The 25,339-nt window shown below is 47.9% G+C and overlaps 2 protein-coding genes across 2 annotated transcripts in view; one reads left to right on the forward strand and one right to left on the reverse strand.

Moving 5' to 3' along the window:
- Positions 1-16,212, forward strand: part of Pcsk7 (proprotein convertase subtilisin/kexin type 7) — a 36,925-nt gene extending 20,713 nt beyond the window's left edge. Inside the window, exons 13-17 of the mRNA XM_004666434.2 lie at positions 11,232-11,388; positions 13,463-13,557; positions 14,265-14,358; positions 14,569-14,686; positions 14,966-16,212. Coding sequence (XP_004666491.2) covers positions 11,232-11,388; positions 13,463-13,557; positions 14,265-14,358; positions 14,569-14,686; positions 14,966-15,334 — 833 coding nt within the window. The 3' untranslated portion in view covers positions 15,335-16,212. The remainder of the gene's footprint in view (positions 1-11,231; positions 11,389-13,462; positions 13,558-14,264; positions 14,359-14,568; positions 14,687-14,965) is intronic.
- A 245-nt stretch (positions 16,213-16,457) lies between these two features.
- Tagln (transgelin) lies at positions 16,458-24,808 on the reverse strand. The gene is made up of 5 exons (XM_004666435.2): positions 24,653-24,808; positions 18,306-18,498; positions 18,021-18,198; positions 17,531-17,633; positions 16,458-17,027 (listed from the first exon to the last, which is right to left on the reverse strand). The coding sequence occupies exons 2-5, from the start codon at positions 18,483-18,485 to the stop codon at positions 16,883-16,885; spliced, it is 606 nt and encodes a 201-aa protein (XP_004666492.1). The 5' UTR covers positions 18,486-18,498; positions 24,653-24,808; the 3' UTR covers positions 16,458-16,882.
- Between the last annotated feature and the right edge of the window lie 531 nt (positions 24,809-25,339).

Genomic DNA, 25,339 nt, shown 5'->3' on the forward strand with positions numbered 1-25,339 from the left:
CCCTTAACATACTCCCTGTGACAAGGAAGACAACTTATTCACAGTGCCTGTCCCCCTCTATGTCTGTCTCTGCTCTCTCTCTCTCTCTCCTTTTTTTTTCCCGAGGTAGGGTCTCACTGTGGCCCAGACTGACCTGGAATTCTCTATGTAGTCTCAGGGTAGCCTCGAAGACACGGTGCTCTTCCTACCTCTGCCTCCCAAGTGCTGGGATTAAAGGCGTGCACCCACACCCAGCTTATCCTTAACATTCTTATTGCTCTAACCCTAATATGTTAGCCCCTCTACTCTGCTATTTGTGACCCCCCTTTTGCTCTGTAGCCGTCACCTGGCATCTCTACCCATGGTTACTATTTTTAAATATTTTTTAATTTATTTATGTATTTTATCATTTTATTGAGGTAGGATCTCGCTGTAGCCCAGGCTGACCTGGAATTCACTGTGTAGTCTCAGGCTGGCCTCAAACTCACAGCAATCCTCCTACCTCAGCCTCCCAAGAGCTGGGACTAAAGATGTGTGCCACCATGTCCTGCTCACCTTTTTTTTGGTCTGTTCACTTACTACACCTGAGCCAGGAATGATGTCTGAGATGCATTCCATGACCCTGCCTCTCCTCTCCCTTTTCTTCCTCATCAGAGTAGCTGTGTTTATGACTTCCGTTCCCACCTCTCCACACATGACCCCTACTCTAAATCTCTATTCTTCATGGGATAATTCAGGTAGATGTCACCGTTTCTGCTAGATTATGGGGAGCAGAGCCAGGTCTATTCTGGACAGAATAAGGACATGTAAGAAAGGTGGAACAATAAGAACACTCCAAAGGTCAAATAACAAAAACGGGGATCGTTAGCTTAAGACTTGTACTATATACTGTTCTTACATTTAATGAATTAACACTTATTTCTACTTGAAATAATTATACTTGGGGCTGGGGAGATGTCTCAGTGGGTAAAAACACTTGCTATCACTGCCTGCCAGTGTGGGTTCAGTTCCCTAGCCATCCATGTAAAGCCTGACAAAAAATGGCACAAACAACTAGCATTCCATTTGCAGTGAAGAGACCATGGGATGCCCATACACACGCACGCACACACAGTCTGTCTTTTTTTTTTTTTTTTCCAGATAGGGTCTCACTCTAGCCCATGCTGACCTGGAATGCACTATGAAGTCTCAGGGAGCCCTTGAACTCACAGCAATCCTCCTACCTCTGCCTCCCAAGTGCTGAGATCAAAGGCATGCACCACCACACCCAGCAAAAGTCTTTTTTTTTTTTTTTTTCATAAGAAAGAATTACACTGTCAAGCATTACCACTCAAGTCCACATCTATACCTAGTAACTGGACTGTGTCCCACCAACACAGATTGCACGCCTCCTTTTTTTTGGCAAGTCTCTAGCCAAGGCTGACCTGGAACTCACTCTGTAGACCTAGCTGGCCTTGAACATACAGAGATCCTCCTACTTCAGCCTTCTGAGAGCTGGGGCTAAAGGTGTGTGTCACCATGCCCAGCTAGCACTCCTTTTTAGGTTGTATTCTTTCATATATGCCATACATCTCCTGTATTTTCCTGACCACCCCCTCCCCTACTATTTCAGTGTTCTTCTACCTGTGCCATGAATATTTCTCTTCATTTTATTTACTTGCTTATTTATTTTTAATTTTTTTTCTTTATTTTTATTTATTTATTTGAGAGTGACAGAGAGAGAGAATGGTCACACCAGGGCTTCCAGCCACTGCAGACGAACTCGAGACGCATGCACCCCCTTGTGCATCTGGCTAACGTGGGTCCTGGGGAATTGAGCTTTGAACCAGGGTCCTTAGGCTTCACAAGCAAGTGCTTAACCACTAAGCCATCTCTGAAGCCCTTATTTATTTATTTTAATTTTATCATTTATTTACTTTTTTGAGGGTTCATGGAGTAGGGATGTGCCAGGGTCTCTTGCAACTGCAAACTAAAGTAGGTCTTGTCCCTCTGAGAAACTGAATCTGGATCAGCACAGTTTGCATGCAAGTGGTTTTAACTGCTGAGCCATCTCTTCATCCCCATTTTTTTTTAAATTACTTCTAAATCACTGTGTGCTCTGACTATTCTACACATACATTGCATTTAACACAAACACAGTTCTGAGTTTCATTATCACCTCTCAAAAGCAGCCTGCTGCCCAAGTTTCTCATACTTAATCCAGTCTTTAAGTTCCTCAACTTAAAGCTCTGGAGTTCTTCATCCCTCTATACCCCTAGGGCTTCCCCTGGATCTTTTCTTGCAGGGTAGTCTTTGCATTTTGTTTTTTCTTAATGGAGTCTTCTTAATTCACTAATTCATTCTTCAGATCTATAAGGTCTGTTTCATCCCAGGCACCTGTATTAAAGTTCTCAGAATTTGGAGAACTTTTCAGGCATGATTCCTGCCCTTGAAGAGCTCACAGAAACTGTGGACTATAGGGACAGTGCAATGTCATACACGTTGAAATAGAGACATTGCAAGTGCTTTGAAAGCACCTACAACTAGGAAAGACAGGAAGGGTCCTCATAGAAGCTGGTAAATGAGCTACATTTCTGCCATATACACTAGCCAGGAGAAAGAGCGAGGACAGGGCAGCCGGGCAGCAGAAGCACCATGTGTGAAGTTAGTGGTACCTACAGGGAGCAGCATGTAGCTGGAGATGGTTGGAGCACAGGTGCAGGGGAAAAGTGCACCTGGAACTGCAGTGTTATGGAGCTGTGTGTGCCATGGCAGGACATCTGTACTTCATCCTGAGGGCTTTTGGGCCATGGAGATGTATGGTCACCAATGGATGTCAGCATTAAGGGGCATGGAGAAGAATCAGAACACTTGCCTAGGCTGTGTTTTCTAGAGGTGCATTGGAAATCTTTACTGATAAGCCAGCATGATGCCTGCCTAGGAATCTCCTGGCATGAAGGGGAAGGGGTAGAGGTCATCCATGAAACAAATCTCTTGACCACATATTGATAATTTAAGAATTATCAATTAGCGTGGGCTCTAGTTAGACAGTCATCAAGAAGGATTAGGAATCCTGGAGAAAGATGCTGTGGTGTAAGGAAAGTTAAGGAAGATAAGTTGTGCTGGGCTTGTTTGAGGCTTATGAATGAGCCCCACAGGTTACATACAGAGCAGTTGACTGAATCATTTTTGGCTGTAGCCTGAAGATAATGACTTGGGAGTCATGGGCAGAGCAGATGAAATCAGAAGGGTCAGACAGAATGAAAGAGGCCTAGACAAAAGCCTCAAGTTATAGGAGTGGGCAGAGGAAAGAGGTCTCAAGATATCTGAGGCGAGGTAGCCTGAGGTCAAGAAAAGAGTTTGGAGGATGGAAGTCCAGGAATCAAGGGCACTTTTGGTTTAACAACAGGGGGCCATGTCTTCACAAGACCAAAAGCTAGATTATAGTGGCTCAATAATTAATAGTGACAAAAGATGTCTAGTTATAGCTGGCAAATCAAATGCATGTTTTTGTTTATTTGCTTACCAGTTATTTACTGGTCTTTTTGGAGTTGGGTCTCACTTTAGTCCAGGCTGACCTAGAACTCACTCTGTCATCCCAGGCCCCAAACTCACAGTGATCCTCTTACCTCTGCTGAATCACAGGCATAAACCACCATGCATGACCAAACCATGCTTTTATTCTTATTCCTTCTATAAACCTTACCAAAGTAAGACTAAAGGGCTGAAAATAGTTTATGCACTAGGACAAAGAGATAAGAGAGGAGACCATGGCAAATGACAACTTTGATCCCATTTGAAGGAGATGGAAAATGAATGGAGGAGTAAGCAAGGCTAAGAAATAAACCCAGTCATGTCATAGTATCCCAAAAGGATCATGGGAGTTGGAAGATTCATACGCTGCAAAGACCGAAGGAAAGAATGAGTGTAAGATAGGATCAGTTGTAAGTTAGACTCTGGGTCTCCTCTCTTATCCTTTGGAGCCAGGTGATGGTCTTTTTCCTCAGCCAGACAGGAGTTGAAAGATTCATTATTCAGTGCCGGGCCCAGGTATAACACACTATACACTTTGTGAGTAGCACAAAGTGGCAGGTAAGGACTACCAAAAGGAGATCCTCTCTACCTGGCCAGTTTGCTCAGATGCCAAAGTATCAGTAGCCAGCAGACTGAAGAATCCACACTGAAAGATGTAACGGCTCCTTATCAAGACTGAGAGATGTAGGGGTGGGGCTTCCTGCAGTCAACAGCCAGGTACTTAGCCAGTTAATTTTATTTTTTATTTTTATTTATTTATTTTTTTATTTATTTTTAGTTTTTCAAGTTAGGGTCTCACTTTAGCCCAGGCTGACCTGGAATTAACTGTAGTCTCAGGGTGTCCTCGAACTCACAGCGATCAACCTACCTTTGCCTTCTGAATGGATGAAAAGCATGCGCCATACGCCCAGCCCAACTGGCTGTTGAAGGTAATGGGCATTGCTGGCCATTTGGAAAAATTTCTCCGAAGTTCTAAGGAAAATTAGTGTCCATAGGTAGAATTATATCCATCCTCACTAATATTAATACTCACATGAAAAGGTAGGGCCAAGACACTGCTAGGCATGCCAGGTCGTTCTTATGTTCCACTTATCTGAAAACCAATGGGAATAGTGACGGGTAATCAAGAGAACTAAAGGAGAGAGCCAGCTAGGTGGCACACGCCTGAAATCCCGGCACTTGGGAGATAAAGGCTGAAGAATTAGGAGATGAAGGTCACCCTTAGTTACATAGCAAGTTTGAAGCCAGCACAGGCTACATGAGACTCTCAAACAATAAAACAAACAAACAAACAAAAAGCTAGGGATATGGCTCAGTTTATAGCATACTTTCCTAGCCACCCTGAGACTACATAGTGAATTCCAGCTCAGCCTGAGCTAGAGTGAGACCCTACCTCGAAAAAACAAAATAAATAAATTTTAAAGAAAGCAAAAGAAGCCAGGTGTGGTGGCACACACCTTGAATCTCAGCGCTCTGGAGGCAGAGGTAGGAGGATCGCCATGAGTTCAAGTCCACCCTGAGACTCCATAGTGAATTCCAGGTGAGCCTGAGCTAGAGTGAGACCCTACCTCGAAAAACAAAAACAAAAACACCAAGACAGAAAGCAAAGGAAGAGGGAGAGAGAGAAGAATCAAAAGTCAAGGTGGGAGGGAGGTGAAGGAGGGTTCTTCCCAACAGCAGTGTAGCAGATAGGATTGAGTCAGAAGGCTCCAGAAAGAATCTTCAGTGACATATAGCATTGAAAGAGCTGTCTCCTGTTCATTTGTTAGAAAAATGTGAAGGATGATTGGGAAGAAATACAGGAGTATTAATGAACATAGCTTTTTCAGATAGTTTGATAGCAAAGGAAGAGGAGTAACAATATTCGTGTAGTTTTAATATTTGCTAGGGGGACTGAAGAGGTGGCTCAATGATTAAAGGTGCTTGCTTGCAAAGCCTGTCAGCCTAGTTTCAGTCCCCAGTACCCACAGAGTCAGGTGCACAGAGTAGCACATGCATCTGGAGTTTGTTTACAGTGGCAAGAGGCCCTGGCGTGCCTACTATCATGGTGTGTGTGTCAAATAAATAAATACAAAAAAAAATTTTTAATTATTTATTTATTTGAGAGCAGAGAAAGAGGCAGAGAGAGAGAGAGAGAGAGAGAGAGAGAATGGGCGCACCAGGGCCTCCAGCCACTGCAAACGAACCCCAGACACATGCGCCCCCTTGTGCATCTGGCTAACGTGGGTCCTGGGGAATGGAGCCTCGAACCAGGGTCCTTAGGCTTCACAGGCAAGCGCTTAAACACTAAGCCATCTCTCCAGCCCAAAGAAAATATTTGGAAGCTAGGCATGGTGGCGGACACTTTTAATCCCAGCACTTGGGAGGCAGAAGTAGGAGAATCTCCTTGAGTTCAAGCCCACCCTAGACTACCAAGTGACTTCCAGGTCAGCCTGGACCAGAGTGAGATCCTACCTCAACCCCCCAAAAAAGTTTCATATATATATATATGCACTTTAGGTATATTAACTCTCTTAATATGCCTACCAGCCCTATGACATAGGTACTCTTCGCTGACCTCAGTTTACAGGCAACTAACTTAGCTTACTCTACTAGTAAGTGACAGAACTGGGATTTGAACCAAACAAACCCAAATCCAGGCTGGATGGCTCCATGTTTTTAACACTGAGAGGCAGAGGGAAGTGACATGTGGAGAAAGAACATTGTATGTGTGTGTTTCATTCATAGTAGGAAAGACACAAGCACAGAGATCCAGCCAAAAAGATAAATAACTGGGCTGATCCAGTGTTTTGAGTCTTGCCAAAATTTGTTCAAAGGACAAGAAAACAAAGGAAACTTGGGGAATAAGCAGAATATTGGCATGAAGAGCTTTAGGACATTAGCAGGTCAGACACCAGGAATGGAGGGCCACACGAGTGGAAGGAACACGCTCCTTTCAGACAAGGTGCGATAGGTAGAATTTAAGAAAATACACCCGTGTGTACACAGACACTGCGTGGTGTTAACTAACATGTTACAGGAATATGGGTGCCTTTTCATTGCTACTTTCATTCATTTCCTTTTTGTTTTTGTTTGTTTCTGGAGATAGGATCTCGCTCTAGCTAGGCTGACCTGGAATTCACTATGTAGTCTCAGACTGGCCTCAAACTCAGGGCAGTCCTCCCCCTGCCTCCCAAGTGCTGGGATTAAAGGCATGCACCACCACGCCCGGCCCTGTCTCCTTTTTAAACATATCTTTGGTTAACTTGTATCCTTGTGTAATAGGAACACCCACAATGGCAGTTACTAACCATGCATAAGTAAAGCAGTCCCAGCACATGGTCATGAACATAAGTGGGTGACATAGGGTAGGATGGAGGTAGGGACATTAGTGATGTAGTGGGAAAGTGGGAGTTGGCAAGGGGCACCGAGAGGAAGGGCAGCAAGGCCGGGTAGGAGGAAGGACAGAAGCTGGTGACATAGAAAGGCTTGAGCCTTGCGTTGCTTTTCTCCCTGAGTCCCAGTTAGCCTCACCCTGAGAATGAGGGTTTTTTGTCACATGTGTCTGCTTCCCCACAGCTAATGGACTACTCTGCCTTTATCACTTTTTAATTGTACCTTTTGAGTTTTGAAATATTTTGTTATTACTTTTTTTTTTTTTTTTTTTTTGAGGTTGGGTCTCACTCTAGTCTAGGCTGACCTGGAATTCACTATGTAGTCTCAGGGTGGCCTTGAACTCATAGCAATCCTGCTACTTCTGCCTCCCGAGTGCTGGGAATATACTACCACTCCTGCCTATTTTATTTATTATTTGTTTGTTTGTTTGTTTATTAGAGAGAGAGAAAAAGAGAGAATGGCATGCCAGGGCCTCTAGCCACTGCATATAAACCCCAGACCTATGTGCCACCATGTGCCTCTGGTGTATGTGAGTTCTATAGAGTCAAACATAGGTCCTTAGGCTTTGCAGGCAAGTGCCTTAAAAGCTAAGCCATCTCTCCAGCCTTTATTTTATTTTATTTATTTTCGGTTTTTTGAGGTAGGGTCTCACTCTAGTTCAGACTGTTACTTTATTTTTGTTTATTTATTTTCAAGCAGAGAGTGAGAATAAGAGAGAGAGAGAATGGGTGGGTCAGGGCCTTTTGTCAGTGCATACAAACTCCAAATGCTTGTATCACTTTACATTGGAAATTGAACCTGAGCTGAGAGGCTTTGCAAGCAGGTGTTTTTAACCGCTTAGCCATCTCCCCAGGCCTCTTTATCTTTTTAGGTTTTTCGAGGCAAGGTCTCACTCTAGCTCATGCTGACCTGGAATTCACTCTAGTCTCAGGGTGGCCTCCAACTCATGGGGATCCTCCTACCTCGCCTACAGAGTGCGGGATTTAAAGGTGTGCACCACCACACCTGGCCCTAACTGTTTGTTTGTGTGTTTGCTTGCTTTTTCAAGATTCCATACAAGCCCAAGCTGACCTGGCACTCACAGTGATCCTCCTACCTCTGCCTTCCAAGTGCTGGAATTAAAGGTGTGCACCACCACACCTGGCTGTCCTTATCACTTTTTAAAAAATTCTTGAAGCTGGAGAGATGGCTTAGTTGTTGAGACACTTGCCTGCAAAGCCAAAGGACCCAGGTTCAATTCCCCAGTATTCACATAAGCATTGGGTAGCACATGCATCTGGGGTTCGTTTCCAGTGGCTGGAGGCCCTGGCACACCTATTCTCTCTGTCTCTCTCTCCCCGCCTTTTAAATAAATAAGAAGAAGATATTTTAAAAAAAAAATTCTTTCCATTGAGCATGCTACAACTCAACTGTAATCTCAGAATTTGGGACATAGAGGCAGAAGTTCAGTGCCATCCTCAGTTACAAAGCAAGTTCAAGTCCACCCTGGGCTAGTGAGACCCTGTCTCAAAAAAAAAATATTGGGGCTGGAGAGGTGGCTCAGTGGTTAAGGGTCTTGCCTGCAAAGCCTAAGTACCTGGGTTTGATTCCCCAGTACCCACAAGAAGCTAGGTGCACAAGGTGACACATGAATTTGGAGTTCATTTGCAGTCCATTTCTCTCTCTCTCTCTCTCTCTCTCTCTCTCTCTCTCTCTCTCTGCCTCTTTTCATACATAAAATATTGATAAATACATATTGCCAGGCATGGTAGCACATGCCTTTAATTCCAGTACCAGAGGCATAGATAGGAGGATCACTATGAGTTTGAGGCCATCCTGAAATATAGTGAATTCCAGAAAAATTTCTAGCCCTTAATTTATTATTATTTATTTATTTTTCGAGGTAGGGTCTCTCTCTAGCTCAGGCTGCCTGGAATTTACTGTGTAGTGTCAGGGTGGCCTTGAACTCTTGGCAATCCTCCTACCTCTGTCTTCCCTTCCCGAGTGCTGGGATTAAAGGCATGCACCACCACGCCCAGCTTTCCTCCCCCTCCCCCCCTTATTTGCAAGCAAAGTGAGAGAGAATGGGAACCAGGGCCTCCTGCCACTGCAAACAAACTCCAGACATATGTGCTGGCCATATGTGGGTACTGGGGAATTGAACCCAAGCCATCGGGCTTTGTAAGAAAGTGCCTTTAGCCACTGTGTCATCATCCCCCAGCCCTCACCTGTCTTTTGTTTTGTTTTTCAAGGTGGGGTTTCACTCTAGCCAAGGCTGACCTGGAATTCACTCTGTAGTCTCAGGATGGTCTCGAACTTCCAGCCATCCTCCTACCTCTGCCTCCCGAGTACTGGGATTAAAGGTGTGCACCACCATATCCAGACTCACCTGTCTTTTTTTAATGACAGTTTCCATAATTGTAAACAATATCCCATGGTAATTCCCTCCCTTCCCCCACTTTCCCCTTTGAAACTCCACTGTCCATCATATGCCTTCCCACTCTCAGTCAGTCTGTCTTTTATTTTGATGTCATGATCTTTTCCTCCTCTTATGATGGTCTTGTGTAGGTAGTGTCAGGCACGGTGAGGTCGTGGATATCCAAGTCATTTTGTGTCTGGAGGAGCACGTTGTAAGCAGTCCTACCCTTCCTTTGGCTCTTACATTCTTTCTGCCATCTCTTCTGTAATGGACCCTGAACCATGGAAGGTGTGATAGAGATATTTCAGTGCTGAGCACTCCTCTGTCACTTCTCCCAACCATGGTGCCTTCTGAGTCATCCCAAGGTCACTGCCCTCTGAAAAGAGAAGCGTCCCTATCCAAAAGTGAGAGTAGCATTAATATATGGGTATGAATATTAAGAGAAGTGCTTACTGGAAGCTTGACCTTGTGTATTCGTCAATAAACTCATTTACACACACACACACAAAAAAAAAGTGCTTACTGGGCAGTTTGGTGAGCATAGTATATACTTTTAGCCAGACAACAGCAGACATTACACCCCTAGGGCTCATGACTACCTCTGTTGTAGGCTTTCAGTATCAAGGATGTATTCCCTCCCATGGAGTGGGCCACCAGTCAAATTAGAGGGGGGCAGTTGATTTCCCCAAAACAGACATGCCACTATTGCACCCATTGGCTCATTTGGCCTGGCTGGCCAAATATAAGGCTTGCAGTGTCCTCTGTTAGGTCTCTTCACTGGTGATTTCTCTCTCTCCCACGGAACTGCATGCAGTGTGGCTTTTCCCAGATTTTTGCAGCTGGTCTACATGGAGGAGGTTTTCATCTCAGCTCCATCAGGGTTTCTCAGTGACCTTGCAGCCCAAGTATGTGCAGTCTTCAGCAATAGGGTCTTACCATCTATTCCTGGTGGGAAACCAAGGGCCTCGGCAATGGCCTGTAATGTTTGGGGGTATCAGGGACCTCCCTGGCCAACAACTCACTGGAAGGTATCCCATCCCTGGCACTGAAAATTTTCTAACAACAACCTATGGCTCCTGAGTGTTCTATTGGTCAAAAAAGTAGGTTTCCAAATGATTTATTTATATCCTCTTAGATTTCGATTAGCCCTCCCTCCACCTTTCCTTTACTCAGTCTCTTCCCCTGACCTCACGTAGGCCTTCTCACTCCCATTAATCTATTTTTCTACTGGCATATATACAATACCATCCTATTCCCTCACCTATCTTTTTATATGTCATTTCTAGAATACTCTACCAGTCTGAGTTCATTTCCTACTTCAACACTGCTAAAATACCTTACTGCCGCTTGTCTTCTGCCTTATCAGTTATGTGTATCATTATCAGCCAAGTGCCTTTAACCTCTGAGCCATCTCTCTAACCTATCATATGTAACTTTTTCATTTATTTTTTTCAAGGGTAGGGTCTCACTCTAGCCCAGGCTGACCTGGAACTCACTCTGTAGCTCCAGGCTATCCTTAAACTCATGGTGATCCCCCTACCTCTGCCTCCAAGTGCTGGGATTAAAGGTATGCACCATGGACCATGCCTGACCATGTATAATTTTCTATTTGCAGGTAAAGGCAGGGACCATGCTCAACTTAGTTTTATATTCCCAGCATCTAATACAGTACCTGAAATGTAGGAGGCATTCAGTAGATAATTTTGGGGTGAAATAATGATTGCAGTTGCTCCATTAGATTCTTATATTGTCTTGGCCATGTGTTATCTTCCTAGCTAGACTCTAAGCCACATGGAGCATCCCAGCAGCACTGTATTCCACTCTCTATGAACTCGGTCCCAGTACAGGTTGCTGTAGATGTTGCATGTGGCTTCAGTGAATATGTATGTGCCTTTGTGTATGTTGGGATGAAGTGAGGGCATGTTCACGGGCTGGTTTCTCAGCCGCCCAGTCTGACCTCCTACAGTCAGCAGGACAGACCTGGAAATGTCGGGGCTGAAGACGCTGGAACATGTGGCAGTGACGGTCACTATCACTCACCCACGACGCGGCAGCTTGGAAGTGAAACTGTTTTGCCCCAGTGGCATGATGTCCCTCATCGGTGCCCCTCGCAGCCTGGACTCGTATGTACCCCTGCCCACAGCCTCCTGTCTTTGTTTACAAGGGCTTTCTCCCTTCCCCCCAGAGCTCTGCTCCAGGCAGACCTGGAATTCACTATGCAGTCGCAAGGTGGCCTCGAGCTCATGACAGTCCTCCTCCCTCTGCCTCCCCAGTGCTGGGATTAAAGGCGTGTGCCCCCACACCAGGCTTACAAGGGCTTTCTTTCTTTTTTCTTTTTTCTTTTTTCTTTTTTTTTGGTTTTTCGAGGTAGGGTCTCACTCTGGTCCAGGCTGACCTGGAATTAACTCTTGCCATCTCAGGGTGGCCTTGAACTCTTGGCAATCCTCCTACTTCTGTCTCCCAAGTGCTGGGATTAAAGGCGTGCGCTACCACGCCCGGCTGCAAGGGCTTTTTTAAGCAGACACCAGCAGCATCAGAAGCAGTTGCACCACCGTTCTTGGTAGCTGGTAGCCATTGGGCACATGCTTTATTATTCAAGTTCTTACAATGTGCTAGGCATTGTATTCTGTTAATTTTTCTAATCCTTTTAAGAACCTTGTGTGGAGTGGTGCATGCCTGTAATCCCAGCATTAGGGAGGCAATGAGTCAGGAGGATCATGACTTTGCAGCCAGCCTGGTCAACATAGCGACTTCAGGAAAGGCTGGTGTAAAGAGTGAAACCCATCTCAAACAAATACCAACAACAAAAACGTTTAAGGGTCTGGGGAGATGGCTCAGCACTTAAGGGTACATGCTTACAAAGCCTGCCACCCTGGGTTTAATTCCCTAGCTACCCATGTAGTCAAATAAAGTTAATTTGTTTACATAAAAAAAAAAAATTTTAGAGGACTAGAGAGATGGCTTAGCAGTTAAGGCGATTGCCTGCAAAGCCCAAGGACCCAGGCTTGATTCTCCAGGTCCCACCCAAGCCACATGGTGACACATGTGTCTGGAATTCGTTTACAGTGGCTAGAGGCCCTGGAGCCCCCATTCTCACTCTATCTCTCTCTCCCTCTCTCTGTCTCAAATAAATAAGTACATAGGATATATTTTATAATCATGGAAAATGTTAATAAAAAAAATTTTTTTAAAGTAAAAAAAAATAAATAAATAAATGAGGAAAAAGAATTTAGGGCTGGAGAGATGGCTTAGCAGTTAAGGCACTTGCCTGCAAAGCCAAAGGACCTAGGTTCAATTTCCCAGGACCCATGAAAGCCATAATGCACAAAGTGGCACATGTGTCTAGAGTTCATTTGCAGTGGCAGGAGGCCCTGGCACACCTATTCTCTATCTGCCTCTCTCTCAAATAAATAAATAAAATATTTTTTTTAAAAAAAACAACTTTTTTTTATCTGGGCATGATGGTGCTCGAGGCCACCCTGAGACTATTCCAGGTCAGCCTGGGCTAGAGTGAAAACCTACCTCAAAAAACTGAAAGGGGCTCTGTATTAAAGTGCTTGCTTATTATGCATGAAAAAAAAAAAAAAACTTTTTAGCCAGGTGTAATGGCACACACCATTAGTCCCAACACTTGGGAGGCAGAGCTTAAAGGGTCCCTTTGAGTTCAAGCCCAGACTGGGGCTACAGAGTGAGTTCCACTTCAGCTGGGGCTAAAGTGAAACCCTGCCTAGGAAAAAAAAAATAATGATGATGATGAATTTAAGACCAGCCTGGACCAACCTTACCTGTGCTATTAGAATGTTACCTTAATGCAAGCTGGGCGTGGTGGCGCATGCCTTTAATCCCAGCCTTGGGAGGCAGAGGTAGGTGGATCGCCCTGAGTTCGAGGCCACCCTGAGACTACATAATGAGTTCCAGGTCAGCCTGGACTAGAGTGAGACCCTACCTCAAAAAACCAAAAAAAAAAAAAAAAAAAAAACAAAGAATGTTAATGGTCTCAGTGAAATAAAATAAACCTAGATCTTTGGGATTCCTGAGCTGTGCTCTCCTTTTCCATTACACTACATGGGTACAAGTCTCTCGATCCCTGAGATTCCAAGAGAGAGACATTTTTTGGACCCTTCATGGCTACCAAATGGCTGTAGCTCATTTCCCAGCTCTGCCTGTGCCACGGTTTCACACTTTGTTCTTCCCTAGGGATCCCAATGGCTTCAACGACTGGACCTTTTCCACTGTGCGGTGCTGGGGGGAAAGAGCACGAGGCGTCTACAGACTGGTTATCAGGGATGTAGGTGAGCCTCCCTGCTTTCCTAGACTCCCCACAGAAAGTCTCCCATGTGGAATATGTAGGATGACCATCATAAAAAGGGTAAATGCCAGAAAGTATGCCCCATCCAGAAAGTAGGCATGATCCCTAATACTGCTCATTTATTCTGCATCTATATTCCTTGGAGAAGTGACTGATCCATTTTTCCTCAGGATAGCAACAAAAATTCCTTGTTGAAACCACATTTCAAGTCCTTTCACATATAACCATCCTTCGGCCAGCCCTGGTAGGCAGGTAAGGGCAGGACTAATTTTTACCATCTTGTTTTTTGAAGTGACTTGTACAGGATCACAATAGCAGTGAAGGCTGAATAGCTGCAGTCAGCAAGGAAACTGGAAACTGAGCCCAGCCCTCCCAACTTCCAGTCAGTCAGCTGTTCACTTGACCAGCAGCTTCCCAACCTTGAGTTTAACACTTTTCTTTCAAGCAAAATCCCAGATGAAATCAAGTGTGGGAGATAAATGCAAAACTCTGCTTCTAGTATGACCTTTCAACCTCGTCACTTGATCCCTAGGGCACCCTGTGAGGCACTTCTGCAGAACCCCAGGGCCTCTGAGGCCCAGACTGACTACAGTAGTCTGAGTCCCCTTGGGTGGCAGGGCGGGCTGCGATCTTCTATTCTACGCATTTACCAGAAGGGCCTGGCTCATGGCTGCCTGCTTGCTGCCCTAGGAGACGAGCAGCTCCAGGTGGGCGTCCTCCGGCAGTGGCAGCTGACCCTGTACGGTTCTGTGTGGAGTCCAGTAGACATCAGGGACAGACAAAAGTAGGTATTCAGAAGAGGGCACTCTTGAGGGGTGAGGGAAGGGGTGCCACCTAAGGAGGCCCACATCATTCTGAACCCCAGCAGTGCTTCCTAGGTGGGAAGCCATGGATGTAGTGTGGCTTCTGTCCCCCTCAACTGCAAGAGAGTGGAGACCAGGAGGGTGGGCGGAACAGGCTCACGCTGAGTAATGCATCCCCTGCTCTTCTCCAGTCTCTTAGAAAGTGCCATGAGTGGGAAATACCTACATGATGGCTTCACGTTGCCCTGCCCACCTGGGCTGAAAATTCCTGAAGAAGATGGTTATACCATCACCCCTAACACCCTCAAGGTACTGAGAGTAAGATTCAAGCTATGAGCAGACCAGGACTGTCCTGGGGGAGTTGGTCCTTGGTGTGCTCCAGGTGAACCGGGGTGAGGGGAGTGAGGCTGGGAAGACCTGGGCCCCCAGCATCATTGCTACTGTGCCAGCTCCCTCCTCAAGGGCAGTCCTTGTGCAGGGTGGGGCAGGGCGGTGGTCCAGGTGGGGGAGATGGTCCCTAGAAAGGAGAGTGCTGAGCTCCGGCTTCTGGGCTGGAGCTGGCCCTGACAGTGCTTGCCTTTTCCCCAGACCCTGGTGCTTGTGGGCTGCTTCACCGTCTTCTGGACTGTTTACTACATGCTGGAAGTGTGCCTGAGCCAGAGGAACATGGTCTCTACCCCACACTGTAAGAGTGGACCCTGCCGTTGGCTCCAACGGAGCCAAAACTCTAGGGAGGAGGGGACAGAGCTAGAATCAGTGCCACTTTGTAACAGCAAGGATCTTGATGGAGTAGATTCGGAGAACGGAGTTCCCACCACCACCTCTAGCCTCCTAGCCCCAAGCCTGCCCAGTGAAGAGGACTGGAACTTGTCCCAGAGCGACAAAAGTGTCCTGGACTGCCCTCATCAGCATCAACCCCCAGACCTGATGCAGGGGAAGGAAGAGCAAATCTGCTGACCCTCCAGGGGAGTGGGCTTTTCCTCCCCAAAACAACTCACTGAGAGCCAGGAGAGAAAGTGGTCTTGAATCTGAGAATCTGGAATCTGAGACCTCCGTGGCATTCTGGGCCACCCTCAAGGAGGGTGAGGCCAGTCATAAGTGCAGTGACACAGGACTGGTAAGCATCCAGCTGACTGGGAGCTTTGGGTGAGAAGGTCTTGATTAAGGGATTGGCACCATCCCAGGCAAGACCTTGTCCCAATCCTGTGGTACAGGTCAGTGACACAGGCCGTCAGGAACCCACTCCTGCATAGGTTACACAGGTTCCTGCAGGACCAGGAGAGCTCTGACGGACATATTGCTGGGGTGCTGAGAAAAGGGCTCAGGGAAGAGACTGACGGATCCTGGAAATGCCTGCCCTGAAAGCAGTTGCCTTCATTGCCCTTTCCTATGCTCCTGGTCTAAAGCCAACCTTGAACTTGTCCCTGACTTAGACAGCCCCTTACCCTTCTTGCTGAAGGATCAGTATAGTGCTCCTGGGATAGCTGGGAGGCACATGGTGCCAAGGCCCCTGCTGCTTCATGATGGAAGTCTTGGGCAGAACTGCAGACAGGTGAGACACAAGTGTTTCCGAGGAGCCACTGCCACCCCAGCCCTGTGACTACCCTGTCTCCTGCAAAGTGCTCAGGGAAATGCCTTCACCCTGGAGGCCAGCCGTCTGCCTGACAGGCTCTGGCTTTTCCTCTGTTCTTGGCCTCCTCCCCTCCTGTCTTCTGAGCTAATTGATTGATCTGAATTTTTTAATGCTTAAGATTTGATTTTCTCTTTTCACAGCAACATTTTGTTGAGTTTTGTTTTTCTGCACAGCTTTTCCAAAATAAAAATCTTTCAAACAATTCTACCATTCCCCACCTCTCTTCTTTTTCTGCCTTTTCAAAATGAATGCAGGTGGCAGGTTGTCCTGTAGCCCTTCAGGCCTCAAGGTTTCCTCACTCCCCCCCACCCCAGTGTGCTTCCTTGGAAGCTGAAGGGTCCTCCATGAGACAATGATCAGGAGACACAAACCCCACGTGCCACCTGCAGCTGCTTAGGTTTCCTGGAGTAGTGACAAGTGACTAGGACAACAAAATGCCAGCCAGGCCTGAGAAAAGAAGGATTATTTTTTTTTTTTTTTACTCTTTGAATTTAAACTCCAAAAATATTCCAGGAAAAGATGGAGAGGCTGGGCTGAGTCTCCTTCAAAGGGCACTTGATACCAAGAAGGACAGTGGGCTGGCCGCACACCCAGGCTACCCCAGCCCACTTCCCACTGCTTAGCCCAGGATGGGAGAGACAGCAGAAGTGGGGTGCAGCTGGGAGAAGGGACCAGGACAGTGGTGCTTTGGGGTAAGAAGCTGGGCCGAAGTTAGGCAGTGGGAGGAGCTACCTGTGTGCAGTCACCTTTACCCAGTGACATTCAAAGCTTGGCCAGGGCTAAGAACCTGCACAGGTGTGTGTGAGACGGACTAAGCAGAACCCTGCAGCCGGAAAGCTGGGAAAGATGGGCTCAGGGCTGACCCTGTCCCTCTAACTGATGATCTGCCGAGGCCGTCCGTAGCCTGTCATGCCAGCCTGTGAGGCCCCTCTGTTGCTGCCCATCTGAAGGCCGATGACATGCTTCCCCTCCTGCAGTTGGCTCTCTGTGAATTCCCTCTTATGTTCCTGGGCTTTCCTAGAGGAAGAAGCAGAGTAAGACTTGCTGGAACTTGGTGTTCTCCACCTGCCCCTCTGTTGCTTCCTCTTCCAGCCCCAGTCCCTTCTGCTTATCTTCTTTGACTGTGGCCCCAGTAGCTAAGAAGCTTCCTGCAGCTCAGGAGGGCGGATGGCACGAAGTATGAAGGCCCTGTTTTCCCAGGCCCTCACTTTGGGACCATCCTGGAGCATGCTCACTCTCTCTCTCTCTCTCTCTATTTTTTCAAAGTAGGGTCTTATTCTAGCCCAGGCTGACCTGGAATTTACCATGTAGTCTCAGGTTGGCCTTGAAATTACAGCGATCCTCCTATACCTCTGCCTCCTAAGTGCTGGGACTAAAGGCGTGTGCCACCGTGCCAGGCCCCATCCTGGCTCTCTCACCTGATCATTCCCACAGCTAGCCAGCCCAAGCCACCCCCGCCCCATGAAGAGATCCAAGCTTAGAGGCTAGGAACTGCAAGAGAGTGGAGACCGGCCACATACTTCATAAACCAGTTCGGATCTCCACGGTAGTGCCCGTCATTCTTGGTCACAGCCAAACTGCCCAAAGCCATCAGAGTCCTCTGTACTGCTGCCAGATCTTTGCCTATGAGAAAAAAGAAACCATGGGATAAACTTGAGGACTAGATAGACAAGACTCCAAGCTAGGGCCTGCCCCGTCTCTCACAAACAGCAGACCAAGGGCAAGTATTCCAAACCTAAGGGGCTTCAGTAAGCCCCAGGAGTATGCCATAGTGTATTTATTTTGTGTGTGTGTACAGTGTTAGAATCTAACTCAGATCCTTGTGCATGCTAGAAAAATGTCCTCCCACTGAGCTGTACTATACGCCCAGCGCCTGGGGTGTGGCATTCTCCTCACATCCCATTCCTACTATGCACAGATGAGCAGACCTGGTTGCGGCATGTTTGGGCCATCTGCCCTCGACTCTTGCTCCCCACCACACACTGTCCTCAGCCCTTTTCCCCTCCGTACCTTCAAAGAGGTCAACGGTCTGGAACATGTCAGTCTTGGTGACCCCATAGTCCTCAGCCGCCTTCAGGAATTGAGCCACCTGCTCCATCTGCTTGAAGACCATGGAGGGCGGGTTCTCGGGCACCTTCACTGGCTTGGAGCCCTCAGGATACAGGCTGTTCACCAGCTTGCTCAAAATCTGCCAGGCATAGGACACAACTAGGCACTCAGCTCAGGGGGTCTGCTCTCTCCCCCACAATTTTCAGGATGGCGCATCCCAGTCCTCTTTCCCAGGGTGCCACTTACCACACCATTCTTGAGCCACACCTGGAAACCCAGGCGCCCACGGTCTGGGCGACCAACGTCTGGGCCACACTGCACTATGATCCACTCCACTAGCCGTTCCTCCAGCTCCTCATCATACTTCTTCTCAATTTTGGACTGCACTTCACGGCTCATGCCGTAGGAAGGACCCTTGTTGGCCATGTTGAAAGCAGAGCTAAAGCAGTCAGGGTGGAGATGGGAAAGGGACAGTGAAGATCAGGAACGGTGTTGCTTGACTTGTGCTCAGCAAGCCTTCCAGCGTTATGTCACCCCGTGACGCTTATCACAGCACTACACATCCGGGCCATATTCATCCCCTTGGTGCAGAGGCCTTTCTAAACTTGAACTCCCCCCACCAAGGGAAAAAAAAGATATCAGGTATTTGGAGGTTTAGCGCAAGGATCTGTCACTTTTTTTTTTTTTTTTTTTTTGTCGGGTAGGGTTTCACTCTAGCCTAGACTGACCTGGAACTCACTTGGTAGTGCCAGACTGGCTTCAAACTCACAGCGATCTTCCTACTTCTGTCTCCCAAGTGCTGGGATTAAAGACATGGGCCACCACACCAGGCCCTGTCATCTGTTTTTTTTTTTTTTTTCTTTCTTCTTTTCAAATTTTTATTAACAACTTCCATGATTATAAAAAAAAATATCCCATGGTAATACCCTCCCTTCCCCCACTTTCCCCTTTGAAGCTCCATTCTGCCCATCTCAGTCAGCCTCTCTTTTATTTTGATGTCATGATCTTTTCCTCCTCTTATGATGGTCTTGTGTAGATAGTGTCAGGCACTGTGAGGTCATGGATACACAGGCCATTTTGTGTCTGGGGGGAGCATGTTGTAAGGAGTCCTACCCTTCCTTTGGCTCTTACATTCTTTCCACCACCTCTTCCACAATAGACCCTGAGGCTCTGTCATCTTTTTGTGTAAAAGACCAGAGAGTAAATATTTTAGTTTTTTGTTGTTGTTGTTTTGTCTGGAAGCAGGGTCTCACTCTACCCAGGCTGACCTGGAACTCACTCTGTAGGCCCACGTTGGCCTCAAACTCACAGTGATCCTTCTACCTCTGGCTCCTGAGTGTGGGGATTAAAGGTATGCACCACTATACACGATATATCTTAGGGTTCATAGAGCACATGTTCTCTACCACTGTAGCATGAATATACCCTGGGTAGTACAAAAACAAATATGCACAATAAAACTATTTACAAAAGAAACAGCAGGCTGGATTTGTCCTACAGGCAATACAAATAATTTTTTTGTTGTTGTTTTTGTATTTTCAAGGTACAGTCATGCTCAAGGCTGGCCTGGAATTCACTATGTAGTCTCAGACTGGCCTTGAGCTCACAATGATCCTCCTACCTCAGTCTCCCTAATGCTGGGATTCAACGCATGTGCTACCATGCTTCACCCATAGACAATTTTTACAGCCCCCGATCTAGAGCCTTCCACGCTCCCTCCTTCCCTTCCTCTCTCCTTTGCTTCTTGTTTTCTTTTTCTTTTGCAGTGCTGGGCACTGAACAAAGTGCTTGGCAATTGCTCTACCACTAAGCTATATCCTCAAACCTCTTTGTTTTTTAGTAATTTTAAGGCTGTGTCTCACCAAGTTGCCCTTGAACTTGCTGTGTAGACAAGGCAAGCCTTCAATTTGTGATCCTCCTGCCTCAGTCTTCTGAGTAGCTTGGATTATAGCCCTGTGCCACTAGACCTGGCTAGAGCATACTTTCTTTGCCAAGACTGGTCACAGAGGCACTGGAGAGGCCTTCCAGAAGCTACATTGTCCCTCAAAATTAATCCAGCAGACATCTTTGTCCAGCTAAGTATAAGGTCAAGGATCCAGTTGCCACTAAGTCTTTATCTTTAAGCCCAGAAGCTGGAAGCACAGAACTTCACCCCTTTTGTTGTTGGTTTTGTTTTTCGAGGTAGGGTCTCGCTCTAGCTCAGGCTGATCTGTAATTCATTATGTCATCACAGGGTGGCCTCGAACTCTTGGTGATCCTCCTAAGTGCTGGGATTAAAAGCGTGTGCCACCACGCCTGGCTTCAGACCTTCAGCTCTTTACCAGGTCTGCTAATCTGGTCTACAGCTGAGAAAGCCACCTGGTGAAGCCACCAAAGGCCAAGCAGCTGCATTTCCCTGAGGGGATCCAGAGGAGAGAGGACTGTTGTGCCCATCCCTTTCCCCTGTGCCCACAGGCTGATGTGGGGCCAAGAATCTGCCAGCCAGAGCATGGGAAGCCTGCCTTGCAAGGCAGCTACTACCCAGAGCTCTTGGCCCAGTCCTGCTCAGCGGCCCCAGACCTGGAGAGGGAGGGAAGCTGCAGTGAGAGAGGCAGCAGGCACATCCTTAGGCAGACATGGGCATGCGTAGCTGGTCAAGAGGAGCCATAGGTGTCACTCTGGGTGGCATACTACCCGCTCAGTGTCTGAAGAGCCTTGCAAAATATAAAGGCCAGGCTGGAGAGATTGCTTAATGGTTAAGCACTCGCCTGTGAAGCCTAAGGAGCCTGGTTCAAGGCTCGATCCCCCAGGACCCACGTTAGCCAGATGCACAAGGGGGTGCACATGTCTGCAGTTCGTTTGCAGTGGCTGGAGGCCCTGGCGCACCCATTTTCTCTCTCTCTCTCTCTCTCTCTCTCTCTCTCTCTCTCTCTCTCTATATATATATATATATATATATATATATATATATATATATCTGCCTCTTTCTCTCTCTGTCACTCCCAAATAAATAAATAATATTTTTAAAAAAGATAAAGGCCAAACCCATCCTCTGGCCACAGAGAGGTTGGGAGACAGTGGTGTCAGCATGAGGCAATCTGCAGGCTCCCTTGCCTCCCTCCTGTGACAGTTGAAAGACTCTCCCACCTTCACCCCGAACCCCAAGGGAAGCAGGTGAACAGCATCACATGGCTCTGGTCCCAGGCCAGTTTGCCAGAGTTTAATATCTTGCCCTCTCCTCCCTGGCAGACAACTCTTTTCCGGCTGTGAAGTGGGATAAGACGGTCTACCTCAAATGATTATGAAATGCCTGTGTATGTGAGCTACAGAACTCTTCAAGATTCTAGGGTTGCCAGTAGTGGTGCATGCCTTTAATCCCAGCACTTGAGAGGCAGCAGCAGGAGAAATGCTTTGAATTTAAGGCCATCCTGAGACTACATAGTGAATTCCAGGTCAGCCTGGGCTACAGTGAAACCCCACCTTAAAAAGGTGGGGGGCTGGAGAGATGGCTTGGAGGTTAAGGCTTTTGCAAGCAAAGCCAAAGGACCCTGGTTCAATTCTCCAGGACCCATGTAAGCCAGATGCACAAAGGGGTGGTGCATGCATCTGGAGTTCGTTTGCCGTGGCTGGATGCCCTATATGCCCATTCTCTCTCTCTCTTTCTGTATCTTTCTCTCTCTTAAATAAATAAATAAATAAAATATAGTAATAAAAAAAGCCAGGCGTGGTGGCACACGCCTTTAATCCCAGCACTCGGGAGGCAGAGTTAGGAGGATCACCGTGAGTTCGAGGCCACCCTGAGACTCCATGGTGAATTCCAGGTCAGCCTGAGCTAGAGCGAGACCCTATCTCGAAAAGCCAAAAGGGAAAAAATAACAAAAGAGGCCAGGCATGGTGGCGCACGCCTTTATTAATCCCAGCACTCAGGAGGCAGAGGTAGAAGGATTGCCATGAGTTCAAGGCCACCCTGAGACTACATAGTGAATTCCAGGTCAGCCTGGGCTAGAAACCCTACCTAAAAAAAAACAAGATTCTCATGTCTTCTTGGAGGTGACCTGAGGAGATAGATAACCCTTGACCAGGGATTTCAACTCAGAAAGTGAACTTCCCTCTCCAGTCCCTACCACCTCTCAATAACATTCCCTGAGTCCTACCACCAAGTTTGAGAGAAGAAAGAAGAGAGAGAAAGCAGAAGAGCTCATCCAAGGGAGGGAATTACCATGGGATATATTTTATAATCATGGAAAATGTTAATAAAAATTTTTAATTTAAAAAAAAAAGAGCTCATCCAATGCCAGCCATGGGCACCTTGCTTCCCTGAGGTGAAGTGGGCAGGAGTTGGCTTTCTGAGTGCAAGAGAACCTGAAGCCCTCTCTCTGCTGCCTGACTGCAAGCACCACATCTGCTTTCTGCACCCGATTGTGCATCAGGCCCCTCCATACTCCCTGCCTCACCCAGGCACTGCTGGGCAAAGAACAGTGGTCAAAAGCCACAAGCCAGTTAGGACCAGGTGACTGCAGTAATTGATCCTTCCTCCTGGCTTCCACCCAACCTCTGTCTCAGACTTTGCCCACCCTGTCCCAGCTACCCACACCTTCTGTCCCTGGCCCTGCTCATACTCTCACCCCACCACTGCCCAGTAGCTAGGCACAGGAAGAAAAGATGGACAGAGAGTGTCCCCATCTCCAACTTTCATTCTCTGGAGGTTCCCAACAGTACAAGTCATGGGGCTAATAACAAATCATAGCAACAAGAACACAATGATGCAGCCCCTGTATCCAGAGACAATATTTGGGGGTTTTATTGTTTTTTGTTGTTTTGTTTTTATTTTGAGAGAGAGAGAGAGAGAGAGAGAGAGAGAGAGAGAGAGAATGGTTGTGCCAGGGCCTTCAGCCACTGCAAGCACATGCGCCACCTTGTGCATCTGGCTTCCGTGGGTCCTGGGGAATTGAACCTGGGTCCTTTGGCTTTGTAGGCAAGTGCTGTAACCGTTAAGCCACCTCTCTAGCCCCAGAGACAATATTTGTATTTTGGTCAGAACATGTTCTGGAGATGAAACATGTCCCAACCGGCACCACTTTGCTTCCCCAGCTCTCCCCTGACAGTGGAAAGTATCCAGAAATCCCTTTGAGTGGGAGGTGAGGAAGGATGGCAAGGCAAATAAGAACAAAATATAATGATATATATGTATGAAACTGTCACAATGAAACCCACATTTCTTTGTATGTTAACATAAAAAATAATGAGGAGAGAAAACAGCTCAGTGGGCAAAGTACTTATGCAAGCATGAAGGTCTGAGTTGAGATTCCCCAGCACCCACATAAAATGCCAGGCATGGTGGCACATGCCTGTAATCCTAGTACTCAGAAGGTATAGGAAGGATGATCAGGGAGTTCAAGGGCAACCTTAGCTACATAATAAGTTCAAAGCCAACACAAGCTAGATGAGATCCTATTTCAAAAAATGAAGACAAAGCCAAGCGTGGTGGCGCACGCCTTTAATCCCAGCACACGGGAGGCAGAGGTAGGAGGATCACCATGAGTTCGAGGCCACCCTGAGACTACATAGTGCATTCCATGTCAGCATGGGCTAGAGTGAGACCCTATTTTGAAAAAACCAAAAATAAAATAAAGACAAAAAGCAAAAAGAAATTTCTTCAAGTCCTCTTCATGGAGCCACTGGGAAGACAGGAGGGGAGTGGGAGAGGAAATTGATGCAGGGCAGCACCCCCAGGGGGCATTTCTAGAAGGACGTCATAGGATGAGAGGACCTAAGCTTTGATGCCCATGCCCATGGAAACTCAGGCCTGCTCTCCCTTGGATAAGCCAGGTGAGGGTGGGCAGTGGAGGGAGAAAGGGGCAGGTGGTACCTGCTACCACAGAAGAGCAAGCCGAACCAGATGGGCCTCCAGAACTGCCATTACCTCTTCATAGATATGGCCCAACTCACTGCCACCCTTCCAACAGCAGCACCAAGGGGCAACCACCGAGACCCTTCGGAAGAGCTAAGGGTCCCAGGCCGGCCTAGCTATTACTCCAAAGCTCATCTATCTGCTGCTTTTCTTTCTACAGTGTGTGGGGTGGGGTGGGGGCTCCCACTCTCAGACTGCGGATGGAGCTGCCTGTTCAGGAATAGAAGAGTCCTGTAAGGCCGGGGTTGTTGTTAGTGACACAGCCCACGCCCAGCATGCACCCCTGGCTTGGAACCCCAGCACTACAAATAGGAAAAGGTTCTGTGGACCTTCACAGTGCCTCGGTGGCTCTCCTGGGGGGCGGGGGGAGGCAGGGTGACCTTCTATGCTGCTACAGCCCTAGGGACCCGCCGTGCTCTCCAGAACAAGTCAACTCACAGCCTCTGACCACCTGGGACATTCTCTGAGATCGAGATGGACCACCGACCCTTGCCCTGACTAGATCCCCCCTTGGAAACGACCACACAGCCTGTGGATGGAACTGTGGCTGATTTGGGGCGCCTCCGCATCTCTCCCCAGTTGTTTCCCCGGCCCCCCACCCCATCCTTTCCACCAGACCAAGTCCCCCTGGGCATTAGAGACACCTAGTCTCAAATGAAGAACTCAAGGACCCAGCAGGGAAGGAGCTGTTCCCAGCACTTACGGGGTTCCTGGCTGGCTCGCGGGGAGGAGAGCTGAGTCTGGGTCTGAGCTCGGGCAGACGGGATGCGGCTTGGGCTGGAAGAGGGGTTTAAAGGGCGCCGCCGCGGTGATGTCAGCCTCCCCCGCCGGCTCCCGGGCCCCTCCTCACGCCGGCCCCCCGGTCACTCGGCACAGGCTCCATATTTGGGGAAAGACACCAAGTTGGAGCAGTCTGCCGGGGGCTGCCCGAGACATTCTCCGCGTGCTTTGGAGATGGAGCGGGCCGGGGCGGGGCGACGCTGCGGGCGGGAGCCCGGGCAGCAGCCGGGAAAAGCCTTTTATGGGCAGGACCCTGAAGTCCGGCCCTGCCGCCCCGACTTGGGCTTGAGCCTCTGCTCGGCTCCCGGTCCCCAGGGTGGGAGGAAGGAGGCGTTCCGGGAGTCTGGCCAAAGAGAGAGGACCGGCCCAGGGGAGCAGCGGGATTTGCAGGGGATAAACGAGCGTCCCTCCCCTGGGACCTTTAAACTGAGGTTGGAATGAGAACTAACTTTTTACAAGGGAACCGACCCATGCCAGGCCCTGTGCTGCAGTGTGTGAGGGCAGAGTTACTACCCTGCTCGACAAATGAGGAAATTGAGACTCGCTGTCTCTCCAAGGCCGCATGGTGTTTGGGAAGTGACAGAACCTTGGCACCCCTGCCCGTCCTTGC

This window comes from Jaculus jaculus, chromosome 3 (assembly GCF_020740685.1).
Source record: "Jaculus jaculus isolate mJacJac1 chromosome 3, mJacJac1.mat.Y.cur, whole genome shotgun sequence".
NCBI classification, from domain to species: Eukaryota; Metazoa; Chordata; class Mammalia; order Rodentia; family Dipodidae; genus Jaculus; species Jaculus jaculus.